Source organism: Ciona robusta, chromosome 1, assembly GCF_009617815.1.
Source record: "Ciona robusta chromosome 1, ASM961781v2".
Taxonomy (NCBI): domain Eukaryota; kingdom Metazoa; phylum Chordata; class Ascidiacea; order Phlebobranchia; family Cionidae; genus Ciona; species Ciona robusta.
The window spans coordinates 8,752,501-8,777,358 of NC_143235.1; the positions used below are offsets into that span (position 1 = coordinate 8,752,501).

Sequence of the window (24,858 nt, forward strand, 5' to 3'; positions counted from 1 at the left end):
AACCCTTGCCAAATGCGTTGGTAAACCTCATTGGAGTTTGGTATATAATATCATAGAGTTTGGCCTATACATGCGTATAAGTATATATACATATCTGGTGGTACAGGTACATGTTTATTCAGTACATTTAATGTAGTCATACATTTTAAAAATAGAACTGTAGTAGGGTGGGGATCCTTATCCTTCTATTTTCTCGTCACATTTGGTGGTAAACAGAGAATATTTAAATAATTATAAAAATCCTATCCTCACGACTCCCATAGACCGTTGTTAATTGTTTAAAACAGAACCAGGATATTTGAATATTCTGTGCTACAGGTGTCCCATCTTTCCCCGCCCTAATATACCGTGGAAACACATATCCATAAGTAAATAAAACTACGCGAGGCAAACAAAAAGATGGTTAAGTCTAACCAGTGATCACCCAACCAACATATAGAAAGCGTTAAGATAAACTTATGTGCAACACATCGATCTGGCACTTACTGAGAAATATTCATAGATCCCAGAAAATGAGAAAAAGTTTATACAGAAACAATTGCGTCAGATAGCTGAATAAGAAAAAGGAATTCTGCTATAAAACCTCGTTCGCAAGTGATAAACCGCAGATCATTCTGAACAACCAAAAATGAACTTTAAAGTAACATTCGTGATTGCTGTTTTGCTCGCCTGCGTCCTAGCAACCTCCGGGCTTGCTCGCAGGAGACGACGAATTGCAGGTAAAATTGGTGGTGGAGTTGCCAAAACAGCAGCGGAATTAGCAGCTGAACAAGCTCTTGAATCTTCAACCGGTGGTGGCAGTTGGTCTCCATAGACAAAATGGAACCAGCAACGAAAAATGGAAAATGCTATGAGTAAGCGACTGTTATAATGTTTTAACTTTACTTTGTCGCCAGCTATGCATATTATTTAAATGACACTGTTATAATATATTACAGATGACGAAATGGATGCTGAACTTCTCCTCAATCTTTTGAAAGAAGAGTAAGCATTCTTATGCTTGGTCGCGGGTGCGTTTTTCAGGACAAAATTAATATTGTAACAAACTTAACATTTTGTCCCTTATTTGCAGAAGAATTACAAACCGCGTATTACCGTGATAAATTCCGGAAAATAAATAAACACAAAAACAACACTTTGTTCGATTTGCTTTTATAGAGCGTCAATGGGAAAAACTCGCAAACATATCTTAAAGTGAAGACGGTAGATACTAAATCATGTACCCTCAAGCATATTTTTTTGTATATATTAAACCCTCGGGCAACAAAATATACCTCAGAGTTAAATATAAAAAAATGTATGAGATTACATGTTTTTGTATCTACCACCTTAGACAGAATTTTTACAAAACGTTGATTTTAAAACGGCCATCGTAATGCGAACGAGACTTTATAATTTTCTTTTTATGGGCCCCAAAGAAAATCAGAAAAATAATGCAACAGAATTGTTGTGGTCGTTAGAACAACACAACATTGACTATGAGGCTGTAATAAGATTAACGTAATCCTGGAGTGTGCAATTTATCATCAAAATAAATACGGTTTACATCGCAGAAGTATACATGGCTTAGTATTAAGCGAATGGGCTGTTTTGTAATTAATATAGTAGGGTAGGGGAAGTTGGGACACCTTCGGCGCATAATATACGAATATCCTGATCGTGTTTCAAACAGTTAACAGCGGTCTATGGGAGTCTTGAGCATATAGAGTTAAAATGTGTCCCAACTTCCCCTACCCTACTATATTAATTACAAAACAGCCCACTCGCCTAATACTAAGCCATGTATACTTCTGCGATGTAAACCGTATTTATTTTGATGATGAATTGCACACTCCAGGATTATGTTAATCTTATTTCAGCTTCATATAGTCAATGTTGTGTTGTTCTAACGAGATTGTCACTTTAGAAACTGAGTATATACCCTGCATTATATTGGAATGAATGAATGTGACTTACTTTATCCTCGTGTGGCCGAAAACGATCCGTCGTTTTAACATGGGTGTTCATACACCTCGTGCCAGCTTACGAGTTACCGTGTATGTTGCTTTGTGGGTGATTTTTTTGGGGGATTTTTTATTTTTTGTGTATGACTGATAATTTGGACAAACCATTAGCGACCACTGGGTTTCTAAAGTCATGATAATAATGTCGAACAATTCTGTTACATTATTTTTCTGATTATCATTGGGGCCCATAAAAATAAAATTATAAAGTCTCGTTCGCATTACGATTGCCGTTTAAAAATCAACGTTTTGTAAAAATTCTGTCTAAGGTGGCAGATACAAAAACATGTAATCCCATACGTTATTTTTTATATTTAATCCTGAGGTATATTTTGTTGTATATATTTAACCCTCAAGCATACTACAACAGAATATCTCTGTGAATTAAATATATTGAACAGAATATGACCGAGAGTTTAATATATAGTAGGTTGGGGGAAGATGGGACACCTTTATCACATAATATTTATATATCCTGATTCTGATTTTAACAATTACCAAAGATCTATGGAAGCCGTATAGTTATGCTTTTATAATTCTTTGAATGTTCTATGTTTACTACCAAATGTGACCAGTAAATACAATGAAAAGGTGTCCCATCTTCCCCCACCCCGCTATATACAAATAAATTAATTTTAGAGTATATGATTTAGCATCTATCGTCTTTACTCTAAGATATGTTTGCGAGCTTTTCCTGTTGACGTTCTATAAAAGCAAATCGAACAAAGTTTTGTTTTTGTGTTTATTTATTTCCGGAATTTATCACGGTAATACGCGGTTTGTAATTCTTCTGTAAATAAAGGACAAAATGTTAAGTTTGTTACAATATTAATATTGTCCTGAAAAACGCACCCGCGACCAAGCATAAGAATGCTTACTCTTCTTTCAAAAGATTGAGGAGAAGTTCAGCATCCATTTCGTCATCTGTAATATATTATAACAGTGTCATTTAAATAATATGCATAGCTGGCGACAAAGTAAAGTTAAAACATTATAACAGTCGCTTACTCATAGCATTTTCCATTTTTCGTTGCTGGTTCCATTTTGTCCATGGAGACCAACTGCCACCACCGGTTGAAGATTCAAGAGCTTGTTCAGCTGCTAATTCCGCTGCTGTTTTGGCAACTCCACCACCAATTTTACCTGCAATTCGTCGTCTCCTGCGAGCAAGCCCGGAGGTTGTTAGGACGCAGGCGAGCAAAACAGCAATCACGAATGTTACTTTGAAGTTCATCTTTGGTTGTTCAGAATGATCTGCGATTTATCACTTGCCAACGGGGTTTTATAGCAGAATTCCTTTTTCTTATTCGGCTATCTGACGCAATTGTTTCTGTATAAACTTTTTCTCATTTTCTGGGATCTATGAATATTTCTCAGTAAGTGCCAGATCGATGTGTTGCACATAAGTTTATCTTAACGCTTTCTATATGTTGGTTGGGTGATCACTGGTTAGACTTAACCATCTTTTTGTTTGCCTCGCGTTGTTTTATTTGCTTATAGATATGTGTTTCCATGGTATAGTAAAGCGGGGGAAGATGGGACACCTGTAGCACAGAATATTCAAATATCCTGGTTCTGTTTTAAACAATTAACAACGGTCTATGGGTGTCGTGAGGATAGGATTTTTATAATTATTTAAATATTCTCTGTTTACCACCAAATGTGACGAGAAAATAGAAGGATAAGGATCCCCACCCTACTATAGTTATATTTTTAAAATGTATGACTACATTAAATGTACTGAATAAACATCTACCTGTACCACCAGATATGTATATATACTTATACGCATGTATAGGCCAAACTCTATGATATTATATACCAAACTCCAATGAGGTTTACCAACGCATTTGGCAAGGGGTTTGGGGTTTACTTAAATCCAGGTCGATTATGTTTCTAAATTGTACGTATATAAATGTTTTTGAAACAGTAGCATAGCCAGTTTATATTAGCATGAAACGCCGTGTACGTTAATATTCGGTAACCATCGTTCTGGGGACCGATTGTGATGCGATTCGTAACATTAACTCCCTTATCATTTTTTTGTCATTCCAAGCGACCTCACAATGTCACACCTAGCCTATTTAAATACATCTACTTAGTATAAGCGGTATGTGTACCGATAGTGTAACTACAGTACACCTCATATTACATGTAAAGTATACGCGATTAAAACCTGCGTGTAATCTGTAAGGGACAAATCTTTTCTTATTTCCTGTTGAATAGACGAGGAGGGGTGGAGAGTACCATGAGAGTAAACCGATTGCCTTTTCTTAAACGTTTTCTCAAGTTAACACGAAACGTACGTGACTTGAATTATCCGGTCTACCAGATGCTTCTAAACTCTCTCGGTAGGTCTATACACAAAGTGCGAGCAAGACAAGTTGGTTTAATTTGCTTTTCACCAACTCTGTTTCCAAAGTGACAATCACGTTAGAACAAAACAGCATTGACTGTAAAGCTGAAATAAGATTAACGTAATACTGGACCGCGCAATTTCAGTATAAATATCAGTAACAGTATGTAGTATAGGGGGGAAGATGGGACACCTTTTTATTCTGTTTTCTTGTCCTATTTGGTACAGTAAACAGACAATATTCAAAAAGTTATAAACCGTATCCTGACGACATCCACGGACCGTTGTTAATTGTTGAAAACACGACCAGGATAACAGGATATTATGTGCCAAAGGTGTTCCATCTTACCGCACACCACTATATTAAGGTTATTAAATTTTAAACATGATAACAAATCTAAAGGCGGTTTGTGAAATTGCTTGTTCGCTTAGTAGTTAGTCGAGCTGCAGACTTGTGTATATAGATGGTTATTTTAACCACAGACAAACTTACGTCATGAAATTACCACTGAACCAAACCGATTGCTTTTTCTTAAAAACTCGGCTAGTTTGGCAAGAATGTACGTGATTTGAATTATCCTGTCTATTAGAAACTTCTAAACTTTCTCTGTAGGTTTATACAAAAAGCGCCAGCAAGAAAGATTGTTTTAACTTTATTCAGTTTTCACAAACTCAGTTTCCAAAGTGACAATCACGTTAGAACAACGCAGCCTTGACTATAAAGCTGAAATAAGATTAACGTAATACTGAACCGCGCAATTCATCATCAAAATAAATACGGTTTATTCACAAACTTTGTTTATTTTATGTTGGTTTTTATAACATAACACTGTAAGTTTAATTTTGATATATTGCTTTTGATGTATTTACCAATGCCATAGATACCTGAACATATGATTAGGTATCTATGCTAATACCAATGCGCTTGACTTCAACAACAGCGAGCTTTGTGTGTGTCATGCTGATTAGATTGGTTTAGTGGTGGCGCCCTTCGTCATAAGGTGTCGCCAGATATGCATATACTTATTTTGACATTCTACCTTAGCGCTCGTGGCGAGCGGACACCAAAGGGCATGAATAAAGGTCCAAGCTTTGCGCAAGTTGTGCACCAAAAGGGTGGAGGTTATTTGAAGAGACCCACCTGCCTTGGCTTCAAAACTAAGGATCAATGCAAAAGAGAAGATGTTATCAAAATCATAGAAAAAGAAAAATTTTCAGTTAAAAATTTGATCGGAATCACGGAAAGAAAAGGAAACCTAATAGATGTTACATGCACTACGAGAAAAGCTGTATTGGATTTGTACGAATTACTGATCAAAGTAGATGCACTATACTCAGTGAGACTTTATGAGTCAGATAAAGTGAACGTGGCGGTAGGATGGGTGCCAATACCTTTCCCTAATGAGGTTATTAAATCCGAATTCCAGAACAGATGCGGAGAAGTTAAGCATATTCAACATAGAAAGGACAGAAATGGCTTACTAACAGGAATGCGAATTCTGACACTGGATAGGGCCGATATTGAAAAAAACCCAATCCCAAGCTATATTACCATAAACAACTACGAGTTCTACTGCACGTATAACGGGCAACAGATAACATGCAAGTATTGCACAAAATCTGGACACAAGCAGCAAAACTGCCCTAAAAGGAAACAAGACTATCCAAAGCTTATCAGTAAAAGAAACGAGAAAAACCAAGAAGACGCCGAATGCCCCGAAACCGATAAGAGTGGTAGCAAATTGTCCGCCGCAGGAGGAGAAATAAAGGAGAGAAGCAAGCAGAATGGAAAACAACTCGACCACAGCACCACTGCCGCTTCCGGCGAAAGTAACAATCTAAAACCAATACTACCTGATAAAAATCAAAACAACGAAATGGAACCAATGCCCAAAGTTTCAAGGAAACGCCAGGAAAGAAGTCCAACCGAAATTAACCTCCACCAAGCAAAGTCGATAAGTCTTAGCGAACTTAAAATACCAGTTTCATGTCCAAAATGTGAGGAAGAGAGCTATGTAACAGACCAAAATACCAACTTCTTCTGCTGGAAATGTTCATCGGAATTTAGAATTGCAACAGCGTGCTGCAACGATAACGATAAATTTCTCGTCCCGAACAAGGAGGTAACAACCAACTGCTCCACCTGCCACCTACCGATGAGAAAAATGTCCTGCTGCCACACATTTCAACCGGAGTTTCAGACCGATGAAGGGACACTTGAATGCATACAGTGCAAAAGGTACTCAATGACTTGTATATGTAAAACAGTAAATTCTATCCCAAAACGAACCATGACATCTAACTGTATTAATAATGCCTGCAATGCTACACTAGTCCACTGTAGCTGCGGGAAAAAAACGTGTAGGATTCTGGAACCGGACAAACCGTACCAGTGCGAATGTGGTTTCGAGTACGAATACGATATTTATATAGGGGGTAGAACGTTTGTAATGCCTCTTAGTTTAATCACATACAATGTTGCAGGGTTGCAAAACCCTCGAAAACGACGCAGTATTTTTTTATTTTCTACGCCAAAAAAAGTTTGATATTATTTGCCTGCAAGAAACGCACACAACAGCATCATGTCTCAGGCAATGGGAATTAGAATGGGGTGGAGAAATCTTAGCCTCACATGGCTCAACTAAAAGCAAAGGAGTCGCGGTTTTGTTTTCAAAAAAACTGTCTTACTCAAAACAAGACGTATGTGTCGATAACTTCGGACAATATATAATCATGAACCTCGAAATAACTGACCAGCGGTTAACGCTGTGTAATGTCTATGGACCAAACCAAGACAGCCCTCAGTTTTACGGCAACCTATTTACGCTATTAACAAAAAGACAAGCGGAAAGCGGGATAGAAAACTGTATTATAGACGGTGACTTTAACTGTGTCCTTAATGATAAATTAGACAAAACCGGCGGGAGAGAAAAACACGGGAACCGGCGCGCAAAAACTACCATATTACAGGCAATGAATGACCTCGAGCTATACGACGTGTTCCGCATCAAACATCCAAACTCTAAGCAATACACCCGCATGCAAAAACGCCCGCACACGGCGAGTCGGCTTGACTTTGTTCTCGCCACAAGCGAAATATTACAAAAGACCACTCAAATCCAAATTGTTCCAAGCACGCAGTCGGACCATTGTATCGTCAAACTTGTACTCAACCTTGATAAAATACCCAGGGGCAGAGGCTACTGGAAAATGAATACGTCCTTGTTAGAAGAATACGTCCTTGTCAAAATTCATCGAAAACACTAAAAAATGGATCGCGGAATTTCTGATAAACAACGACAATGGTGCCGTATCCCCCCAAGTTCTCTGGGAAGCACTAAAATGTAATATACGGGGCTATATTATCAAATACGCGTCCGAAAATAACAAAAAATAAAAGCTAGACAGACAAACCTAGAAAATAAATTCGCGGATCTTCAAAACCTACCCCAACCTCACGATGAGTGCACGATGGGTAAAATTGTACAAACTCAAGAACAATACGACGATATTATCGAAAGCTATAGTGAAGAGCGCAATAGTCCGAAGCAGGGTTCGATGGGCAGAATATGGGGGTAAAAATAACGCCTATTTTCTTAATCTAGAAAAACGTAGGATGGAGAAAAAGGCCATTAATAGACTAAATTCAAATGCCATAGAAACGGACCAGCAGGCTATTTTACGGCTCCTAAAAGAATATTTTGAAACCTTGTATAGCTCAAGTAATAACCCGGGCCGCACGAGCAAAAGTAAAATAAAAGAGTATACAAACAGCTTAATGTGTCCAAGACTCGACGCGGAAAAAGCAAACGAATGTGAGGGTAAACTGGCCGTCGGCAAATGCTACGAAGCGCTAAAGACTATGCAAAACAACAAATCTCCCGGATTAGACGGTTTTCCGGCCGAATTTTACAAGGTATTTTGGAATGAAATAAATTCCACATTAGTCAACGCATTAAACCATGCATTTGAAAAAGGTGCTTTCTCTGGTCAAATGAATTGGGGGGTCGTAACTCTAATTCCTAAACCTGAAAAAGACCTTTTGTACCCAGAAAACTACCGGCCAATTACATTATTAAACGCTGACTATAAAATAGCCGCAAAAGCAATTAACAACCGTATAAAAAACGTACTCACTACAATTATAGCCCCTGAACAGACGGGGTTTATAAAAGGAAGATACATAGGAGACAACATTAGAACTCTTTTTAACGTCTGGGATCACACCACTGATCAAGGCTTGCATGGAGCCCTCTTGTTTTTAGACATACGTAAAGCCTTTGACTCAGTAAATTGGGACTTTGTTAACGCAGCATGTTCTAGTTTTGGTTTTGGGAAAGATCTGTCGAGATGGATAAGAACTTTTTATGTTGACGCAAAATGCCTAATTATTAACAACAACCACATGTCTACTCCATTTAGAGTTGAAAGAGGCGTGCGACAGGGGGACCCCTTGTCCCCTTCTCTATATTTGTTGGCCATAGAATTTCTGTCACTAGCAATTAAAAGAAATAAAAGCGTAAAGGGAATCCCAATTGACTCACAAGACATTAAAATCTCACTTTTTGCGGATGACGCGCTGCTATTTTTGGATGGTTCAGAAAAAAGCTTTCGTGCAGCATTTGCAGAAGCAACAGAATTCGGGAACCACTCGGGCTGCAAAATTAATATTGCGAAATCCAATGCCATGTATATAGGTAAAAAACAACCTAACTCACCTCACCACCTCTCTTCGCAAGGTCTTTCTTGGCCAAACACGTTTATAAAATACCTCGGGGTTAAAATCCCAGTAAATAGGAACAAAACCAACTTGTTTACAATCAATTTTGAATCAATAGGAAAGGAAATTCAAGCTGTAACTAAGCCTTGGCTGGCAAGGTCACTTTCATTACTAGGGCGAGTTACGATTATTAAAACCCTAGCGATACCAAAGCTACTCTACAAACTTAGCGTGTTGCCGGTCAGTCTACCCAAACAATTTTTCAAAGAAATTAAAAGAAAACTGTTTACATTTTTGTGGGGCTCCAACTGGGAGAGAGTAGGAAGAAAAACACTATGCAGTAACATAAAAGAGGGTGGCCTGGAAATGATAGACCTGGAGGCGTACGCAAAATCAATACGCTTCTCTTGGATACGAAAACTACTAGATACAAATCACGAATCGCATTGGAAAAATATTGAAACTAAAATTACCTCCCTAAATGCCATGATTTGTGTAGCCGCCTCCGATTTAAAACTTACGCATAAGGAAATCACCAAACAAACGCCTCTCTCGACATTCTGGTCATCGATCGAATTGTGGAGAGAATGTGTCTCCCAATTTTGGCCACAGGACAAAGTTTACAATCGCGCTATTTGGCTAAACAAAAAAGTTCTTTTCAAACGGAAACCGATCGCCTACGAAAATTTTATAAAATCTGGTATATTAATGTACCAACAAATCATAGACAACAACTCGGACTATTGCAGCTTTAAAGTATTATGCGAAAAGTATACGTTGACAAACAACAATCAAAACCACGTGGACTACCAGCGCCTTATTGCAGCCATTTCAACAACTTGGGAAACGTACACGACGGACAGACCGGAACGAAAAACTGCCATCGACAGACTAAGGAAGGGGATAAGCGACAATTTGCCTACAGCCAAAAACGCATACGAATATTTTGTATCTCCCAATAAACAAAAACCGACCAAACAACAAAATAAATGGGAAGTAACCTTACAACGGGGACCTCTGAACTGGTCAGAAATTTACAAAAACTTATACGACTGTACGTTTGAAACGAAGCTGCGCTCCTTTCAAGTTAAAATTAATCTGAGAGCCATCGTCCTAAACGACAAGCTCCATGGCTTCGGGATTATTGAGACTGATGTGTGCACTTTTTGCGGTGTAAACAAAGAAACAATATACCATCTATTTTGTGAATGTAAACATGTCCAGGTATACTGGGAAAGCGTCAGTGCCTGGATGGACAGTGTTTTGTGCCATAAAACAATTATAAGCAATACCGTAAAGCTCTTCGGAATTCACAATGATTGCCTTGAAAAATGTGTTTTAAATTTAATGAATTGCATGCTTGTAGTTGCCAGATTTGTCATATACAAATGTCGGATTCAAAACTTGAAGCCAAGTATAGAAATGTTTATCTATGCAATGAACCGCAGCAGGGCCAATGAAAAGGCTGTTGCAATAAAACATAACAAGTTATTGCAATACAAACTGAAGTGGAACGCAAACTTGCGTTAATTTTAAGTATCGTTTGTTCGCTACAATCGTTTTCGTTACAATTTGTCGCTGTTGTGTTATTATCACTATCGTGTTGTAAACTTTATATGCAATAAAAAAAAAAAAAAAAAAAAAAGTACTTATTTTGACATCAAAGATACTAAAAAGGATTCCCTTTTTGTCGTCGTGGTGGAAGGAGGTCAAATCAGAGTGCGCCTTTTGTCATATGTCACAAAAAACAGTTCATGTAAAAATAGAGGACAGGCTCAACTTTTACAGGATAAACTCGGTAAAAACGATGCGTTTAAAACTTTCCAATTATATCAAAGAGAAACAACGCTGGTTAACCTATCGTGGGTTCCAATACCGTTCCAATAAGTACGGGCAGAGGTAATAAAAATCATCGCAAGAATGGATAAAGACGGTCTACCGACTGGTCGCCGAGCAGCGATAATGAAAAACAAGAATCTGGACAAAAATCCAATTCCCAGTTATTTGTGGATCAAAGAAGAAGAGCTTTATGTCACCTATAAGGGCAAGAAATAACATGCAAATACTGTGGTGGAACAAACAAGCGAATTGCCAAACCAAAGCGAAAGACTATCCGCAGCTGCTGGCAGCCCCTGGTGCCTAAAGCAAACGCAGGTATCAACAAGAGGCCGCAACACACCGAGGAGCTGCAACACCTTGCCCAAAGTAGTATACGACGTCTACGTCTGTGAAAAACACCAAATTGATAAGCTCTCAAAAACAATTATTCTACAAGAACGTAAACGAAGTCAGAATAAAAAATGAAAATATGGAAACCTTACTCAAGCAAGCAAACGAGCCATCAGAAGTCTACTGGAAATAGATGAAGAACTCGACCCAAAAAGTAGGGGTCTGTGCTTGCGGGAGGTTCCCGGTGTCGTGTATTTTATGTAAAGAGGAAGGGCTGACGTATGAATGCAGCAATAAATTCTACTGTTGGTCATGTAAAAAGGAACAAAGATTTGTGCAATACCTGGACGAGAACTGTTAGCTGACCAATTGCCAGAAGTGCAACCAGGCAATGAGAAGAATGCCATGCTGCTGCAACAAGTTTATGCCGGAACAAGGAAATAAAGATAACGGAGTATTCACGTGCGTGGATTGTGAAGAGAAAGCGATCTCTAAAATCAAACTTGGAAGAAAAAGTATGTTAACATTTGGTTTATATTTATTTACATCACTTTTATTATGGCGACATACAATGTATATACTTTCTTTTAATGCAAACGGCCTCCGGAACACCAACCAGCGGAGATGCATTTTTAAATTTTTACAGGATAAAAAAATCGAAATAATATTCCTTCAAGAAACTTACGGTAGTCATAAGTCCGATAAATTGTAGGAAATGGAATGGGGAAAGACTCGGGGCAAATAAACATTCAAACGTAAAAGCGCGTAGGAGGTAATTAAGCTAATGAAAGATAACGAATACGTGGATGTATTTAGAGTTAAACTTGACCGAACCAAGAAATACACGCGAATACAAACCGACCCCGAAGCGGTAGCCGATTAGAATTTTTCCTGGTTTTAAAATCCTTACTAGGGAAAGTTACGAATTGTTCAATTTCCCCCGTATAAAATCACATCGTGGTTTGGTAACTACAACAGATCACAGATCTAATGAATGAGCACGCTTTAAACTAATTAGCATAATATAGTAGAGTCGGGGAAGATGGGACAACTTTAACACATAATATCCAAATAGCATGATCGTGTTTTAAACAATTAACAACGGTCTGTGGAAGTCGTGAAGATACAGTTTTATAATTCAATAAATGTTCTTTGTTTACTACCAATAAATGTAATATAACTAATGAAACTTATGACGTATGAGGATTGAGTGATTGGTAAAGAATATGTGTAAGTAAGCTGTGTACAACTCCTGTACCATGTGTTTATTGTAAACTTACACTAGTTAACGTTGTCGTCGCTTAAAAACGTTTTTTCATGAATTTTGACAAACCGTATGATGTTTCATTTACGATTAAAGAGTCCGGCCCACGGTTCTCATGGTTGTGCAGTTTTTTGCATAAGAATAAAGTTTTATGTCTACTGATGCTAAATTCACAGCCAGTTTGTGAAAATTCGCTTTAATTTAAAAGTTATAAAAGTTTAAAAAATCAAATTTCAAAGTTGTAAAAAACGTCACTCGCGGGCACTGTGACGTCACAATGCAATATTTCGTTTATGGGGAAAACCCGGCCTATCAGCGGTTTATCTTTTATTGGTGCAATTTTGATAAAAAACTAAGGTATTAACAATACCTATGGCTTCAGCAACTTATTGGAAGCTATTTCCTAGGGATCAGTGTATAACCAAACAAAATAGCCTACCAAGCTTAGTGGAGAATTAGTTTTCGTGACTTTCTAGGGTTCAGATTTTAAATTCTTTTTGTTTTTTCCCTATATGGCATAGACTATATTTATATCTATATTTAAAGTTACCATATAGGAGTTTACCATAAGCCGAGTAATCATGCCTAATAGGTGCTGTGTTTAAAATAGCAAGACAAGAATGACTGTAAAGCGATAAGTGTATATAATATAGATATGTGTGTGTTTTCATTTTCAAAAGGAAGAGTGGGGCTTAGAAAAAAGCAAGCAACATTACATTGGTATGCTGGTCATCCATATTTGTAGAGCACATTTTACTTCAGATCGCTTTACTATGATATGTTCTAATTAAGATATGCAAGGAAACTTGTTCGGATCAAGTAAGCAGCATGTATTTGGAGAGCGCAGAAGAACAGATCCACCATCTGGTACAAGTATTCTTTATTCAAAACAATGAAAATAATCCAATACTTAAATATGTATTTCTTGTAATGTTGAATGTACTTAATTTAAAACAACATAACTCTTGCATGAATCACATTTTGTATGAAACAAGACCATTCAAAACTGAATGATGAAAAATTCTTGCAAATGTTGTTGAACTGTCACTATAATGTTGAACCTTTCTGTTTTCCTTTTCCAGTCATTCCCGTACCTATCGAACAAAGTTCTGATCAGCTGTGTGGCGATACTATCTAAACAAAATAAATGCCATAAACATGTGATTGACCAACTTTTTGGTATGAAGGCCAACAATAAATACTAGACTAGAGTAAATTGATTTCACTAAATTTGTATTCCATGCTCGGGTCTCAGTCAAGAATATCATATGTCCAACACATATCTGTTTACACAAATTTCAACAAATTCAGGAAAAAAGACAGTGCAACACTTTAACCAACAGACTTATTAAATGTCACATTTTTTTAATAAATGCTATTCTTGGTCAACCCACCAAATTGTGTTGTTGATTTGCTCAGCTTCACTTATTTTCCATGGTCTTGGCCTGTCTACTTCCCCAACACTTGCGGGAAGTACAGGTTCAAACTGGAAAGGCTCAATACCTATTGCTAGTGGACTAGGATCTTCGCTTATGTCACTTCATCAGATGAAATACTTCTATCTGACTATACATCACACACTGACACTTTTACATTATTGTTAACTGACAAATTTAAATAGCGTAATACTGTAATACACTTACAAACAATTTTAAAAAATATTAATTTTAAACTAAAATCAGGCCACGGCATTACCTACGCATATTTCTTAATTTAAAAGTAACAGAAAATGCTATGTCGACGGTACACTCTGTTTTGCTGCAAACAGCAAAGCCTAAATCAGCTGATCGATTAGAAAAGATCGTGACGTTATTTACGTCATAGTGCCCGCGAGTGACGCAACAATAGGCGAATTTTTTGGCACTTTTTAAAACGTTTTTTTGGCCAAACTAAATATTTTTTTCACAAAAAAATACCACAGATAGTATTTATTAAGTGTAAATTTTCAATTAAAACCAACTTGTATGAGCGTGGTCCAGACTCTTTAATGATAATACGGTATAAGAGTAGTGCATTTAATGCGTCCTCACTTAAATGCTAATAGTTTGATTCAGTCGTGAATCGTTGTGTGGATTTCTTATTTCGACACCAACACGTGCCGTCGTTTCCCGCCAAATTCCCAGACAGTGTTTCCGCTATGTAAAGTGGATGAGGAAATTAATCGTTGAATAATCGCTCATCATGCGGCTTTAAATCTGAAAATTATAAGTATATATTATGATTTGATTTCAATCAAGACAATAAAGAAAAATGCTAGAATTAAGAATTAAGATAAGTGCGGAAAAAGTCACGAAACAAACAACAACAACAACGATAACAACTGTTCGACGAAAAAGGATCTATATGACCACTAACGTGCTCAATAAACATTAACCTGCAGTCGGCTCCTCGCGGTAAAGGTTAGAAGTTAAACGTGTCTCTGCTAAACGACAGTAAATACGATTCGAAAGGACATCTCGGAGTATTTACCCATTGATGTTCGAACGTTACCCATTGTCGTTCAAACAATACCAACTGTTATGCAATAATATAAGGTATGGGTAACAATAACATGTTAAAAACTATACCAGTAGGGCAAGAAAAAAATGTTTAGACTTAATTTTCAACGCCTACAGTATTATTTCGTGTTATTTACGTATATTCCTATTTATAAATACACTTAATAATCAAAATTAACAATGATTTTAAACTGTTCTATCTTATCCTGTGTGTTTTCGAATTTGTAAAATTTCACTTGTTGTGCGGATCGGTAAATAACTCCTCGTGTGTTTTATTATATTTTATTAAATTGTTGTCAATTAAAAAAGAAATACTAGTACTAATTCGTGGTATTATCCAAAAACCGTCATCTATTTTGATTTTGGAAATATTTGGCAATATGTGCTTAAGTGTCCCATCTTTCCCAATTGTATTATACGTAGCAGTGAAAAACTCATTGCAAGAAAACGAAAAAAAATAGTGTTCCATAATTTGAAATGGTTCTATATGATGTAATTTGTATGTGCGAATTTTCAATGAAATGTCTAATTTTCTCTTTCCCTTCAATATAAATATAAACAGAACTGACTGGTCTTTTCGGCTATCATATAAACAGTTATTGTTGTGTACAATTTCATATTTCGTAAAGGTGTGTTTCGTGTTTTAGTAAACAATAAAAAACAAATAATAAAAAAGGACTACAATTAAAAGCGTTCCTATTGATGGAAAGATTGGAACAAAGTTTTGTTTTTGTGTTTATTTATTTTCCGGAATTTATCACGGTAATGCGCGGTTTGTAATTCTTCTATAAATAAAGGACAAAATGTTAAGTTTGTTACAATAGTAGTATTGTCATTAGAAACGCACCCGCGACCAAGCATAAGAATGCTTACTCTTCATTTAACATCAGAGAGAGAAGTTCAGCATCCATTTCGTCATCTGTAATATATTATAACAGTGCCATTTAAATAATATGCATAGCTGGCGACACAGTAAGGTTAAAACATTATAACAGTCGCTTACTCATAGCATTTTCCATTTTTCGTTGCTGGTTCCATTTTGTCCATGGAGACCAACTGCCACCACCAGTTGAAGATTCAAGAGCTTGTCCAGCTATTAATTCCCCTCCTGTCGAGGCAATTCCACCACCAATGCTACTTGCAGCTCGTCGCCTCGCTTCAGCTGGAGCACGTCGTCTAGCAACAGCCCGCCTCCTACGAGCAACCCCGGAGGTTGTTAGGACGCAGGCGAGCAAAACAGCAATCACGAATGTTACTTTGAAGTTCATCTTTGGTTGTTCAGAATGATCTGCGATTTATCACTTGCCAACAGGGTTTTATAGCAGAATTTCTTTTTCTTATTCAGCTATCTGACGCAATTGTTTCTGTATAAACTTTTTCTCATTTTCTGAGATAACATGAATATTTCTCAGTAAGCGCCAGATCGATGTTTTGTAGATAAGTTTATCATAACGCTTTCTATATGTTTGTGCGATCACTGGTTAGACTTAACCATCCCTTTGTTCCGTTCTATTCGCCTATTGATATGTATACCTATAATAAATATTTCATGTATTACCACGCTAAATGCACTGAATGGACATCTACCTGCAACCACCCGATGTGTATGCAGCACCGTGTGTCTTCAAGGTTATATATACTACGCATGACGTGGCCATACTTCATGATATTATCACACACACCCAACTCCAATGTGATTTATTCAAGTTTGTTTTGCAAGGAGTTTGCGTTTACTTAAAGGTGATCGCTATACTGGCTACGTCGGGAAATATGTACATCGTGTGTGTAACGGGTTTCCGGTACAATAGAAAAGCCAGTTTATATTTGCAAGGAACGCAGTGTACGTAATATTCCTTATTATAGAAACTTCGTTTTTTTCAATTGCTTGTCAAGTCAAGCGGTCCGACAATGCCACACCTAGCTTATTCACATACTCCCGCTTAGTACAACGTATATACGTACCGATAGTATGTAACTACAGTACACATCATATTACATGTATTATACATGATTAATCTGCGTGAGATCTGTAAGGGAAACCTGGTATACTTTGCCAAGTCGATTGGTTAATTGATAGACAAAACGGTTTTTCATTTCATGTTGAATAGACGAGGAGGTGGCGGAGTGTACCGTAAAAGTAAACAGATTGCTTTTTCTTAAAAGTTTCCTCAGCTTAACACGAAATGAAGTATCCGGTCTATCAGATGCTTCTAAAGTCTCTCGATAGGTCTATACACAAAGCGCCAGCAAGATACTGTAGTGAATATTTTCGCTAAATTCCTTCTCTCCTATTGATGTTACGCGCCGCTCCTAATCAACATTCCTACTTTTCTCCCATTTGTCCTAATAATCCTCGTTACTCAGTTTGTATGTGTTTATTTGCCGTTTGTACTGCAGTTACGTTAGAGTACGCGTTTAAGTTGACTTTAACTAAAAACAAACTACTTCGGTCATCACGGTTTGATGTGGATTTGATTCTCCAAAAGCAGCGAAGCAGTTGAAGCAATATAGTTGACGGTGTTCAACGATTTCTTAGCCAAGTGGTTATTACAAGCGGAAGTTCAACCTGTCGAACCTCCTGGTAAGTTAAGTACCTTGTTTGTATATGTCAGTGCAGACGTTTACGAGCATATAGAAGATTGTACGACGTACTATTATTATGCTGCTGCAAATAAATTGAAACGTGTGTTCGTTAAACCAGTTAATGTAATATTTGCACGACACAGTTAACCAACTAGAAAGCAGAGGCCCGATAACAATGTATGCGTTTTACTTCACAATCCCCATTCGTTCAGTAAGGAAAAGTGAATTTAAAGATGTCAGCGGGGAGGATTATAGAAAAGAGTTGGTTCGCAATGCTTTTATGAATGGTTTGTCATCTCATAGCGTCCGCCAAATAACGGTTGCTCGAAATTAATGAACTCACATACTTATAACTAGAGCAAGCTTTCGGTGTAGCTCGTTCGCTGTTACATCGATAACTCAGTTTGCACTAAATTACGCTTAAACTCACATATGTCAACGCACCAAGTTCGTATGGCGTGTTCATCAGTGAAACTCCGTTCTGTTTGTTTCTGTTTGGTTGACTTGGTCGTGAAAGTTGTTCAGTACCAAGATACGAAACTAAACATACTACACAAACTTTGTTGTGGTGTTATTTTAGGTTTGTACTTTTAAAGCAAGCATCAAAGAGTTATTTTTGAACCCGAAGGCAGTTGATCGTCAGACTTGGTCATCGGAGTTGGTTTGATTTGTGCTGTCGGTATGATTGAGGAAGCCTCATTCTTTTCGAACCTATCGTCAGATGTCAAGCCAATAGCAACGAAATCTCGACGATATAGTCCGGAAGATAAATTGTTTATTAAAGAAAACACCGACAAGCTCCTCGAAGGGAAGATAATTCAAGCAAGCTCCTCGTCTTGGCGAGCACAGGTGGTATCGCCGTACGAAACGTTTGTGTATATTGAATAACGTATATACATTAACAAACTTGCAAAGTGTTAAATATTTTTAAAATTTGATTTGAGAAGCGCATACCGCCAGATTCCAATTCGTAAATGAACGGAAACCGCATTTGAAGCAAACGGTCGGCTTTATGATTTTTTACCAATTCCGTTTGATGTGAAAAACGATGTTGCGGTATTACAACGAAAGATCAATTTCCAATTTTGCAAAGAAGATGTATTAAAAGACACATTTCCATATTAAGAGAACGTAACTCTTGGTGGCAGAACTAAAAGTGAACATGCCCTGCGTAAAATAAATTTTCCTTGAACGATTCGAAATCTGTGGTTACTGTTTGGAACGTACATATCCTTGGTTACCTTGTTGGGAATAATTTTGTAAAGCTGGACCCAGAACGTATGCGACCTCTGAAAGAGTTTGCACCACCGGCAGATCTTTGAAGCTTTCGGCGCGTTTTAAGGATGTTTGCGTAATATATTCAAAGTGGATATACCGTTTTGCCGATAAAATTCGCAAGGTAACCGGCATTGGTGAACTCACTTCCTTAGTGGTAGGGTGTGATGCCTCGGACATCGCGGTGTCAGCAACATTAATTCAAGGAAGCCGGCCCGTTGCGTTTATGTCACGTACTTTGCAAGGAAGCGAAGTGCATTATTCTGCCATTGAAAAAGAAGCCACGGCCGTTATTGAGGCCATAGGAAAGTAGTCGCATCTGTTGGTTCGATAAACATTCGCGCTAATTACAGAACAACGATTAGTAGCATTTATGCTTGACATCAGTCGACGCAGCACAAAATAAAAAACAAGAAAGTGCAACAATGGCGTATGGCTGGCTTCCCTTTTGTTTATGGAATTAAATAACGTCCTGGTCAACAAAACATGGTGCCCGATTCGTTAACGAGATATCATAGCGGCCATTTTTGATACTTTCTACTAGTGCTATTCACCTAAAATTGGGACACTGTACTAATTAGACCCCAGCAGTAACGATTTATAAAAACGTTAAAATTCGAAACAAAAATAATTATGAATATTAATATTCGTCATAAAAAAACATATTTATAAAATTCTATATTTAGTCAACTTTGAATATGTTATAGCGCTGCGTAATACCTAAAAATAAACTTTATTTCCTTCAAAAACGTGCGGGGGGCGGCTGTTAAATATAAAAAAAGTATGATCATAATTTGAATGATATAAATATTAATATTTCGATCTTTTTGGCCAAAGTATAACTTACGCATACATCTATCTATGTACTGTAGCATGTTATTCTCATCGAAAAAAAGGATTTCACAAAAGCATAAAAAAATAAAGTGATACTTTTCCCCAGAACTTTTTTCGGTCGGTACGTATTTATTAAAACTCGTATTGCATTTGTTCCAATCTACTACATATGCGCAGTAGCGACTCCGCGCATGCACAACCAGCGACCAGTACAGATATATATATATCGGAACGAATATATCACGACACTGGACTCTATATTCAATATTGGGCTCGTAGTGATCATACAGACCCTTTTTCATAAAAAAACAGTTGTTCTTGTTGTTTGTATTTTCGCATTAATCTTAATATTTAATTCTCTTATTTTTTTTCGTTAGTTATAAATGTGTCTCTTCTCACTATTTGTGCTCTTTTGTGTTTTCCTTATCACTATTTGACCTAGTATTCTGCTTTTCTTATCACTGTTCACGCACGACTTGTTTCTCGCTCTTATTTTAACGTTTCCAAGTTTCAACTAAAATATTTAAATGCATATTTCTAGGTTGTATTATTTACCTCGATGAGAATGCGTTACGATTATTCCCATATAAGAGTCTTGCTCGTAATTTTTCGAAATTCCTTATAAACTAAAAGAGGCCCAATCCGAGGACTTTAATGTATCGATGATCAAGATACCAGTGGTTCCAGCGTGAGAACATTATTCACACAAAGCTGCATTGCAGTACTTCTAGGTGGGATATAGCAGGGTTGGGGGAGATGGGACACTTTTAGCACATAATATCCAAATATCTCAATCGTGTTTTAAACAATTAACCACGGTCTATGCGAGTCGTGAGCATGTGGTTTTATAATTCTTTGAATGATCCTTGTTTACTACCAAATAGAGCGAGAAAATAAAATGTATCGTTGATAATTTAGACAACCAGGACTACTGGGTTGGAGCAATTCTTATTAGGTGTTCTTTTCAAGAACACGAACGTCTTAGTTACAGGCAGCGTGGCGCGGTAAACTATTAGTCACGAGCCGGAGATTAAAACCGAATAAATGTGAACAAACCTTTAAAACTGTCCCAAACTTTTTACCCAGCAGAACCATGTTCAAACCTGCCAGTGTGTCGTTGCAAACATATAAAACAATTGTAGTGTGGGGGAAGACAGGACCATTAAGCCCATATTGCCCAATATTTCCAAACTCAAAACACTTCAAAGAAATATATTAAAACACAAGAGGAGGTATTTACCGTTTCGCACACGAGGTGTAATTTTAATATTTCGAAAATACACAGGATTAAGTTGGTAAATAGCACAATATAATGTTGATACTTCGTATAAGTCATTTTCAACACAGACCTAACCCTGGCCGAGTTGTCCTTATAATCGAGGCTAGATATTCCAAAAGGACAATTGGAATTAGACCCTACGAGACTCAGAGAAGCGTCCCGTCTACTTTGTAAGGACACTTGCACAAAAATCGCAGCAGAACAACTCCCGAACGACACCTATAGCGAAAAAAACAACCCTATATGGGGCCACCAACGCGCACAACAACATTTGTAGGAAAAATTGACCTTTAGGCTACTAACGTTACCAGAAATATTTCAGACCCGGGTAATTTTTTGTCTCGCATAATGTTTAAGGTGGCTGTACACAGGATTCGTTTCGTTCCGGTTCCGTCCGTATGCGCATGCGCACGTAAAATTCAGTCTTTGCACATAACCAGTCTTCGGCCGTTTGTTTACATGCGCGACCAAGCGTAAAATTGTGCGATGACGGATTCTGTGTGCAGCGCCCTTTAACGGATGGTTTGCGTTCCGTTTACGTATACGTAATCTGTCGGACCGTTTTCAGATGCGATTTACGCACGATAACGCAATACACATTCTGTGTACAGTCACCTTTATAGTCTTATTTTCTGCGCAAGCGTATAGTAGCAATCGCTGTATTACAGTTGGTTAGCGCGCCTGCCTCTTACCAAGAGGTAATGATTAATTGCTCCAACCAGGTGGTCACTAATAGGTTGTCTAAATAATCAGACACACATAAAAAAAATTGAATTACTAACAAAGTATCATACTAAGTAACTCGTAAGCTGGCACCAGGTGTGTGAAACAGAACACGTCCGTTTTTAACGACCATCGTTTTTCCGCCACGCGGGAGGATAAAGTAAAAAGTAAAAGTCACCGCCTTCCTAAGGCCGTTTTAAACTCAACGCTTTGTGAAATTCTGTCTAAGCTGTTTGCGAGTTTTTTCTGTTGACAGTTTTTGAAAGCAAATGAACATTTTTGTTTTGTTTTTGTATTTATTTATTTTCCGGAATTTATACGCAGTTTGTAATTCTTCTGTAAATAAAGGACAAAATGTTAAGTTTGTTACAATATTAATATTGTCCTGAAAAACGCACCCGCGACCAAGCATAAGAATGCTTACTCTTCTTTCAAAAGATTGAGGAGAAGTTCAGCATCCATTTCGTCATCTGTAATATATTATAACAGTGTCATTTAAACAATATGCATAGCTGGCGACAAAGTAAGGTTAAAACATTATAACAGTCGCTTACTCATAGCATTTTCCATTTTTCGTTGCTGGTTCCATTTTGTCCATGGAGACCAACTGCCACCACCGGTTGAAGATTCAAGAGCTTGTCCAGCTATTAATTCTCCTCCTGTTTGGGCAACTCCACTACCAATTCTAGCTGCAATTCGTCTCCTGCGAGCAAGCCCGGAGGTTGTTAGGACGCAGGCGAGCAAAACAGCAATCACGAATGTTACTTTGAAGTTCATCTTTGGTTGTTCAGAATGATCTGTGATTTTTTCTCTTGCCAACGAGTTTTTATAGCAAAATTTCTTTTTCTTTTTTAGCTATCTGACGCAATTGTTTTTGTATAAACTTTTTCTCATTTTCTGGGATCTATGATTATTTCTCAGTAAATGACAGATCGATGTGTTGCACATAAGTTTATCTTAACGCTTTCTTTATGATTGTGCGATTACCGGTTAGACCTAACCAGCCCTTTGTTCTATCATATGTGGTTTTATTCGCTAATGGATATGTATTTCCATGGTAGTTATATTTTATATATGTATGACTACATTGAATACATTGAATAAACATCTACCTGTACCACCAGATATGTATATTTTGCGAGGGTTTTGGGTTTACTTAAAGCCAGGCCTTAGTTGTGCGTATATAGAAGTTTCCAAAACAGTAGCAAAGCCAGTTTATATAAGCATGAAACGCCGTGTACCTTAATATTCGGTAACCATCGTTCTTGGGACAGACTGTGTGATTCGTTACATTAACTCCCTTATAATTTTTGTCATTCCAAGTAACCCCACAATGTCACACCTAGCCTATTTAAATACATCTACTTAGTATAAGGGGTATGTGTACAGATAGTGTAACTACAGTACACCTCATATTACATGTAAAGTATACGCGATTAAAACCTGCGTGTAATCTGTAATGGACAAATCTTTTCTCATTTCATGTTGACGATAAGAGACGGCGAGTACCATAAAAGTACACCGATTGCTTTTTCCTAAAAGTCTCCTCAACTTAACACGAAACGTACATGATTGAAGTATCCGGACTATCAGATCCTTTTAACTCTCTCGTTATAGGTCTATACACAAAGCGCCAGCGAGCCATCTGTTCAAATTGGCAAGTTGTTTTAATTAAGTTTTCACCAACTGTGTTTCTAAAGTAACAATCACATTAGAACAACACAGCACTGACCGTATATGAAGCCGAGAAAAACTAACATAATACTGGACTACGCAATTCATTATCAAAGTAAAAATAATTTTGTTCATTTTATGTTAGTTTTTATAACATAAAACTGTAATAATGTTTAATTTTGGTATATTGCGTTTGATGTATTTACTAATACCATAGATACCTGAACATATGTTTAGGTATCTATGCTAATACCAATGCGCTTGACTTAAACAACAGCGAGCTTTGTGTGCTGTGTCATGCTGATTAGATTGGTTTATTGGTGGCGCCCTTCGTCATAAGGTGTCGCCAGATATGCATGATTTTTCAATTGCGGCGTTGTCGTATACTATATTCATTTCGATTGATATGTTTTGTGCTGGTGAACCAAGGTGATTTTAGAATACAAAAATCATAGCGGCAACTCTCACCACCTTCTACGCGTGCTTCTAACATAAAACTTTGGCACTGTACTAACTAGAGTACTAAACCCTAGCAGTACCAATTTTAAAATAATTTTTTTTATAATTCAAAAAAATATTAATTATGAATATTCATGTTCGTCATAAAAGCGTATTTATGGATTATGGTGAACTCACTTCCTTAGTGGTAGGGTGTGATGCCTCGGACATCGCGGTGTCAGCAACATTAATTCAAGGAAGCCGGCCCGTTGCGTTTATGTCACGTACTTTGCAAGGAAGCGAAGTGCATTATTCTGCCATTGAAAAAGAAGCCACGGCCGTTATTGAGGCCATAGGAAAGTAGTCGCATCTGTTGGTTCGATAAACATTCGCGCTAATTACAGAACAACGATTAGTAGCATTTATGCTTGACATCAGTCGACGCAGCACAAAATAAAAAACAAGAAAGTGCAACAATGGCGTATGGCTGGCTTCCCTTTTGTTTATGGAATTAAATAACGTCCTGGTCAACAAAACATGGTGCCCGATTCGTTAACGAGATATCATAGCGGCCATTTTTGATACTTTCTACTAGTGCTATTCACCTAAAATTGGGACACTGTACTAATTAGACCCCAGCAGTAACGATTTATAAAAACGTTAAAATTCGAAACAAAAATAATTATGAATATTAATATTCGTCATAAAAAAACATATTTATAAAATTCTATATTTAGTCAACTTTGAATATGTTATAGCGTTGCGTAATACCTAAAAATAAACTTTATTTCCTTCAAAAACGTGCGGGGGGCGGCTGTTAAATATAAAAAAAGTATGATCATAATTTGAATGATATAAATATTAATATTTCGATCTTTTTGGCCAAAGTATAACTTACGCATACATCTATCTATGTACTGTAGCATGTTATTCTCATCGAAAAAAAGGATTTCACAAAAGCATAAAAAAATAAAGTGATACTTTTCCCCAGAACTTTTTTCGGTCGGTACGTATTTATTAAAACTCGTATTGCATTTGTTCC

At 37.2% G+C, this 24,858-nt stretch overlaps 4 protein-coding genes, 1 long non-coding RNA gene and 2 pseudogenes across 6 annotated transcripts; 4 read left to right on the forward strand and 3 right to left on the reverse strand.

Moving 5' to 3' along the window:
- Positions 1–587: 587 nt before the first annotated feature.
- On the forward strand, positions 588–1,133 carry LOC149742751 (uncharacterized; annotated as a pseudogene). The gene is made up of 3 exons (XR_016385870.1): positions 588–854; positions 939–1,010; positions 1,073–1,133. The product of XR_016385870.1 is annotated as an uncharacterized LOC149742751 (transcript).
- Positions 1,134–2,726: 1,593 nt separating this feature from the next.
- Positions 2,727–3,283, reverse strand: LOC149742752 (uncharacterized). The gene is made up of 3 exons (XM_089894044.1): positions 3,012–3,283; positions 2,856–2,927; positions 2,727–2,793 (listed from the first exon to the last, which is right to left on the reverse strand). Exons 1-2 carry the CDS (start codon positions 3,235–3,237, stop codon positions 2,878–2,880), a joined length of 276 nt encoding a protein of 91 aa, XP_089750170.1. The 5' UTR covers positions 3,238–3,283; the 3' UTR covers positions 2,727–2,793; positions 2,856–2,877.
- A 2,123-nt stretch (positions 3,284–5,406) lies between these two features.
- On the forward strand, positions 5,407–6,911 carry LOC149742753 (uncharacterized). The gene has a single exon (XM_089894042.1). It carries the CDS (start codon positions 5,433–5,435, stop codon positions 6,903–6,905), a length of 1,473 nt encoding a protein of 490 aa, XP_089750168.1. The 5' UTR covers positions 5,407–5,432; the 3' UTR covers positions 6,906–6,911.
- A 3,704-nt stretch (positions 6,912–10,615) lies between these two features.
- LOC149742754 (uncharacterized) lies at positions 10,616–13,676 on the forward strand (annotated as a pseudogene).
- A 2,056-nt stretch (positions 13,677–15,732) lies between these two features.
- LOC149742755 (uncharacterized) lies at positions 15,733–16,328 on the reverse strand. The gene is made up of 3 exons (XM_089894043.1): positions 16,014–16,328; positions 15,858–15,929; positions 15,733–15,795 (listed from the first exon to the last, which is right to left on the reverse strand). Exons 1-2 carry the CDS (start codon positions 16,276–16,278, stop codon positions 15,880–15,882), a joined length of 315 nt encoding a protein of 104 aa, XP_089750169.1. The 5' UTR covers positions 16,279–16,328; the 3' UTR covers positions 15,733–15,795; positions 15,858–15,879.
- Positions 16,329–16,831: 503 nt separating this feature from the next.
- LOC149742756 (uncharacterized) lies at positions 16,832–18,795 on the forward strand. Its single transcript, XR_016387365.1, has 2 exons — positions 16,832–17,591; positions 18,174–18,795. It is a non-coding gene; the product is annotated as an uncharacterized LOC149742756 (long non-coding RNA).
- A 3,185-nt stretch (positions 18,796–21,980) lies between these two features.
- On the reverse strand, positions 21,981–22,530 carry LOC149742757 (uncharacterized). Its single transcript, XM_089893942.1, has 3 exons — positions 22,259–22,530; positions 22,103–22,174; positions 21,981–22,040 (listed from the first exon to the last, which is right to left on the reverse strand). Exons 1-2 carry the CDS (start codon positions 22,479–22,481, stop codon positions 22,125–22,127), a joined length of 273 nt encoding a protein of 90 aa, XP_089750068.1. The 5' UTR covers positions 22,482–22,530; the 3' UTR covers positions 21,981–22,040; positions 22,103–22,124.
- Between the last annotated feature and the right edge of the window lie 2,328 nt (positions 22,531–24,858).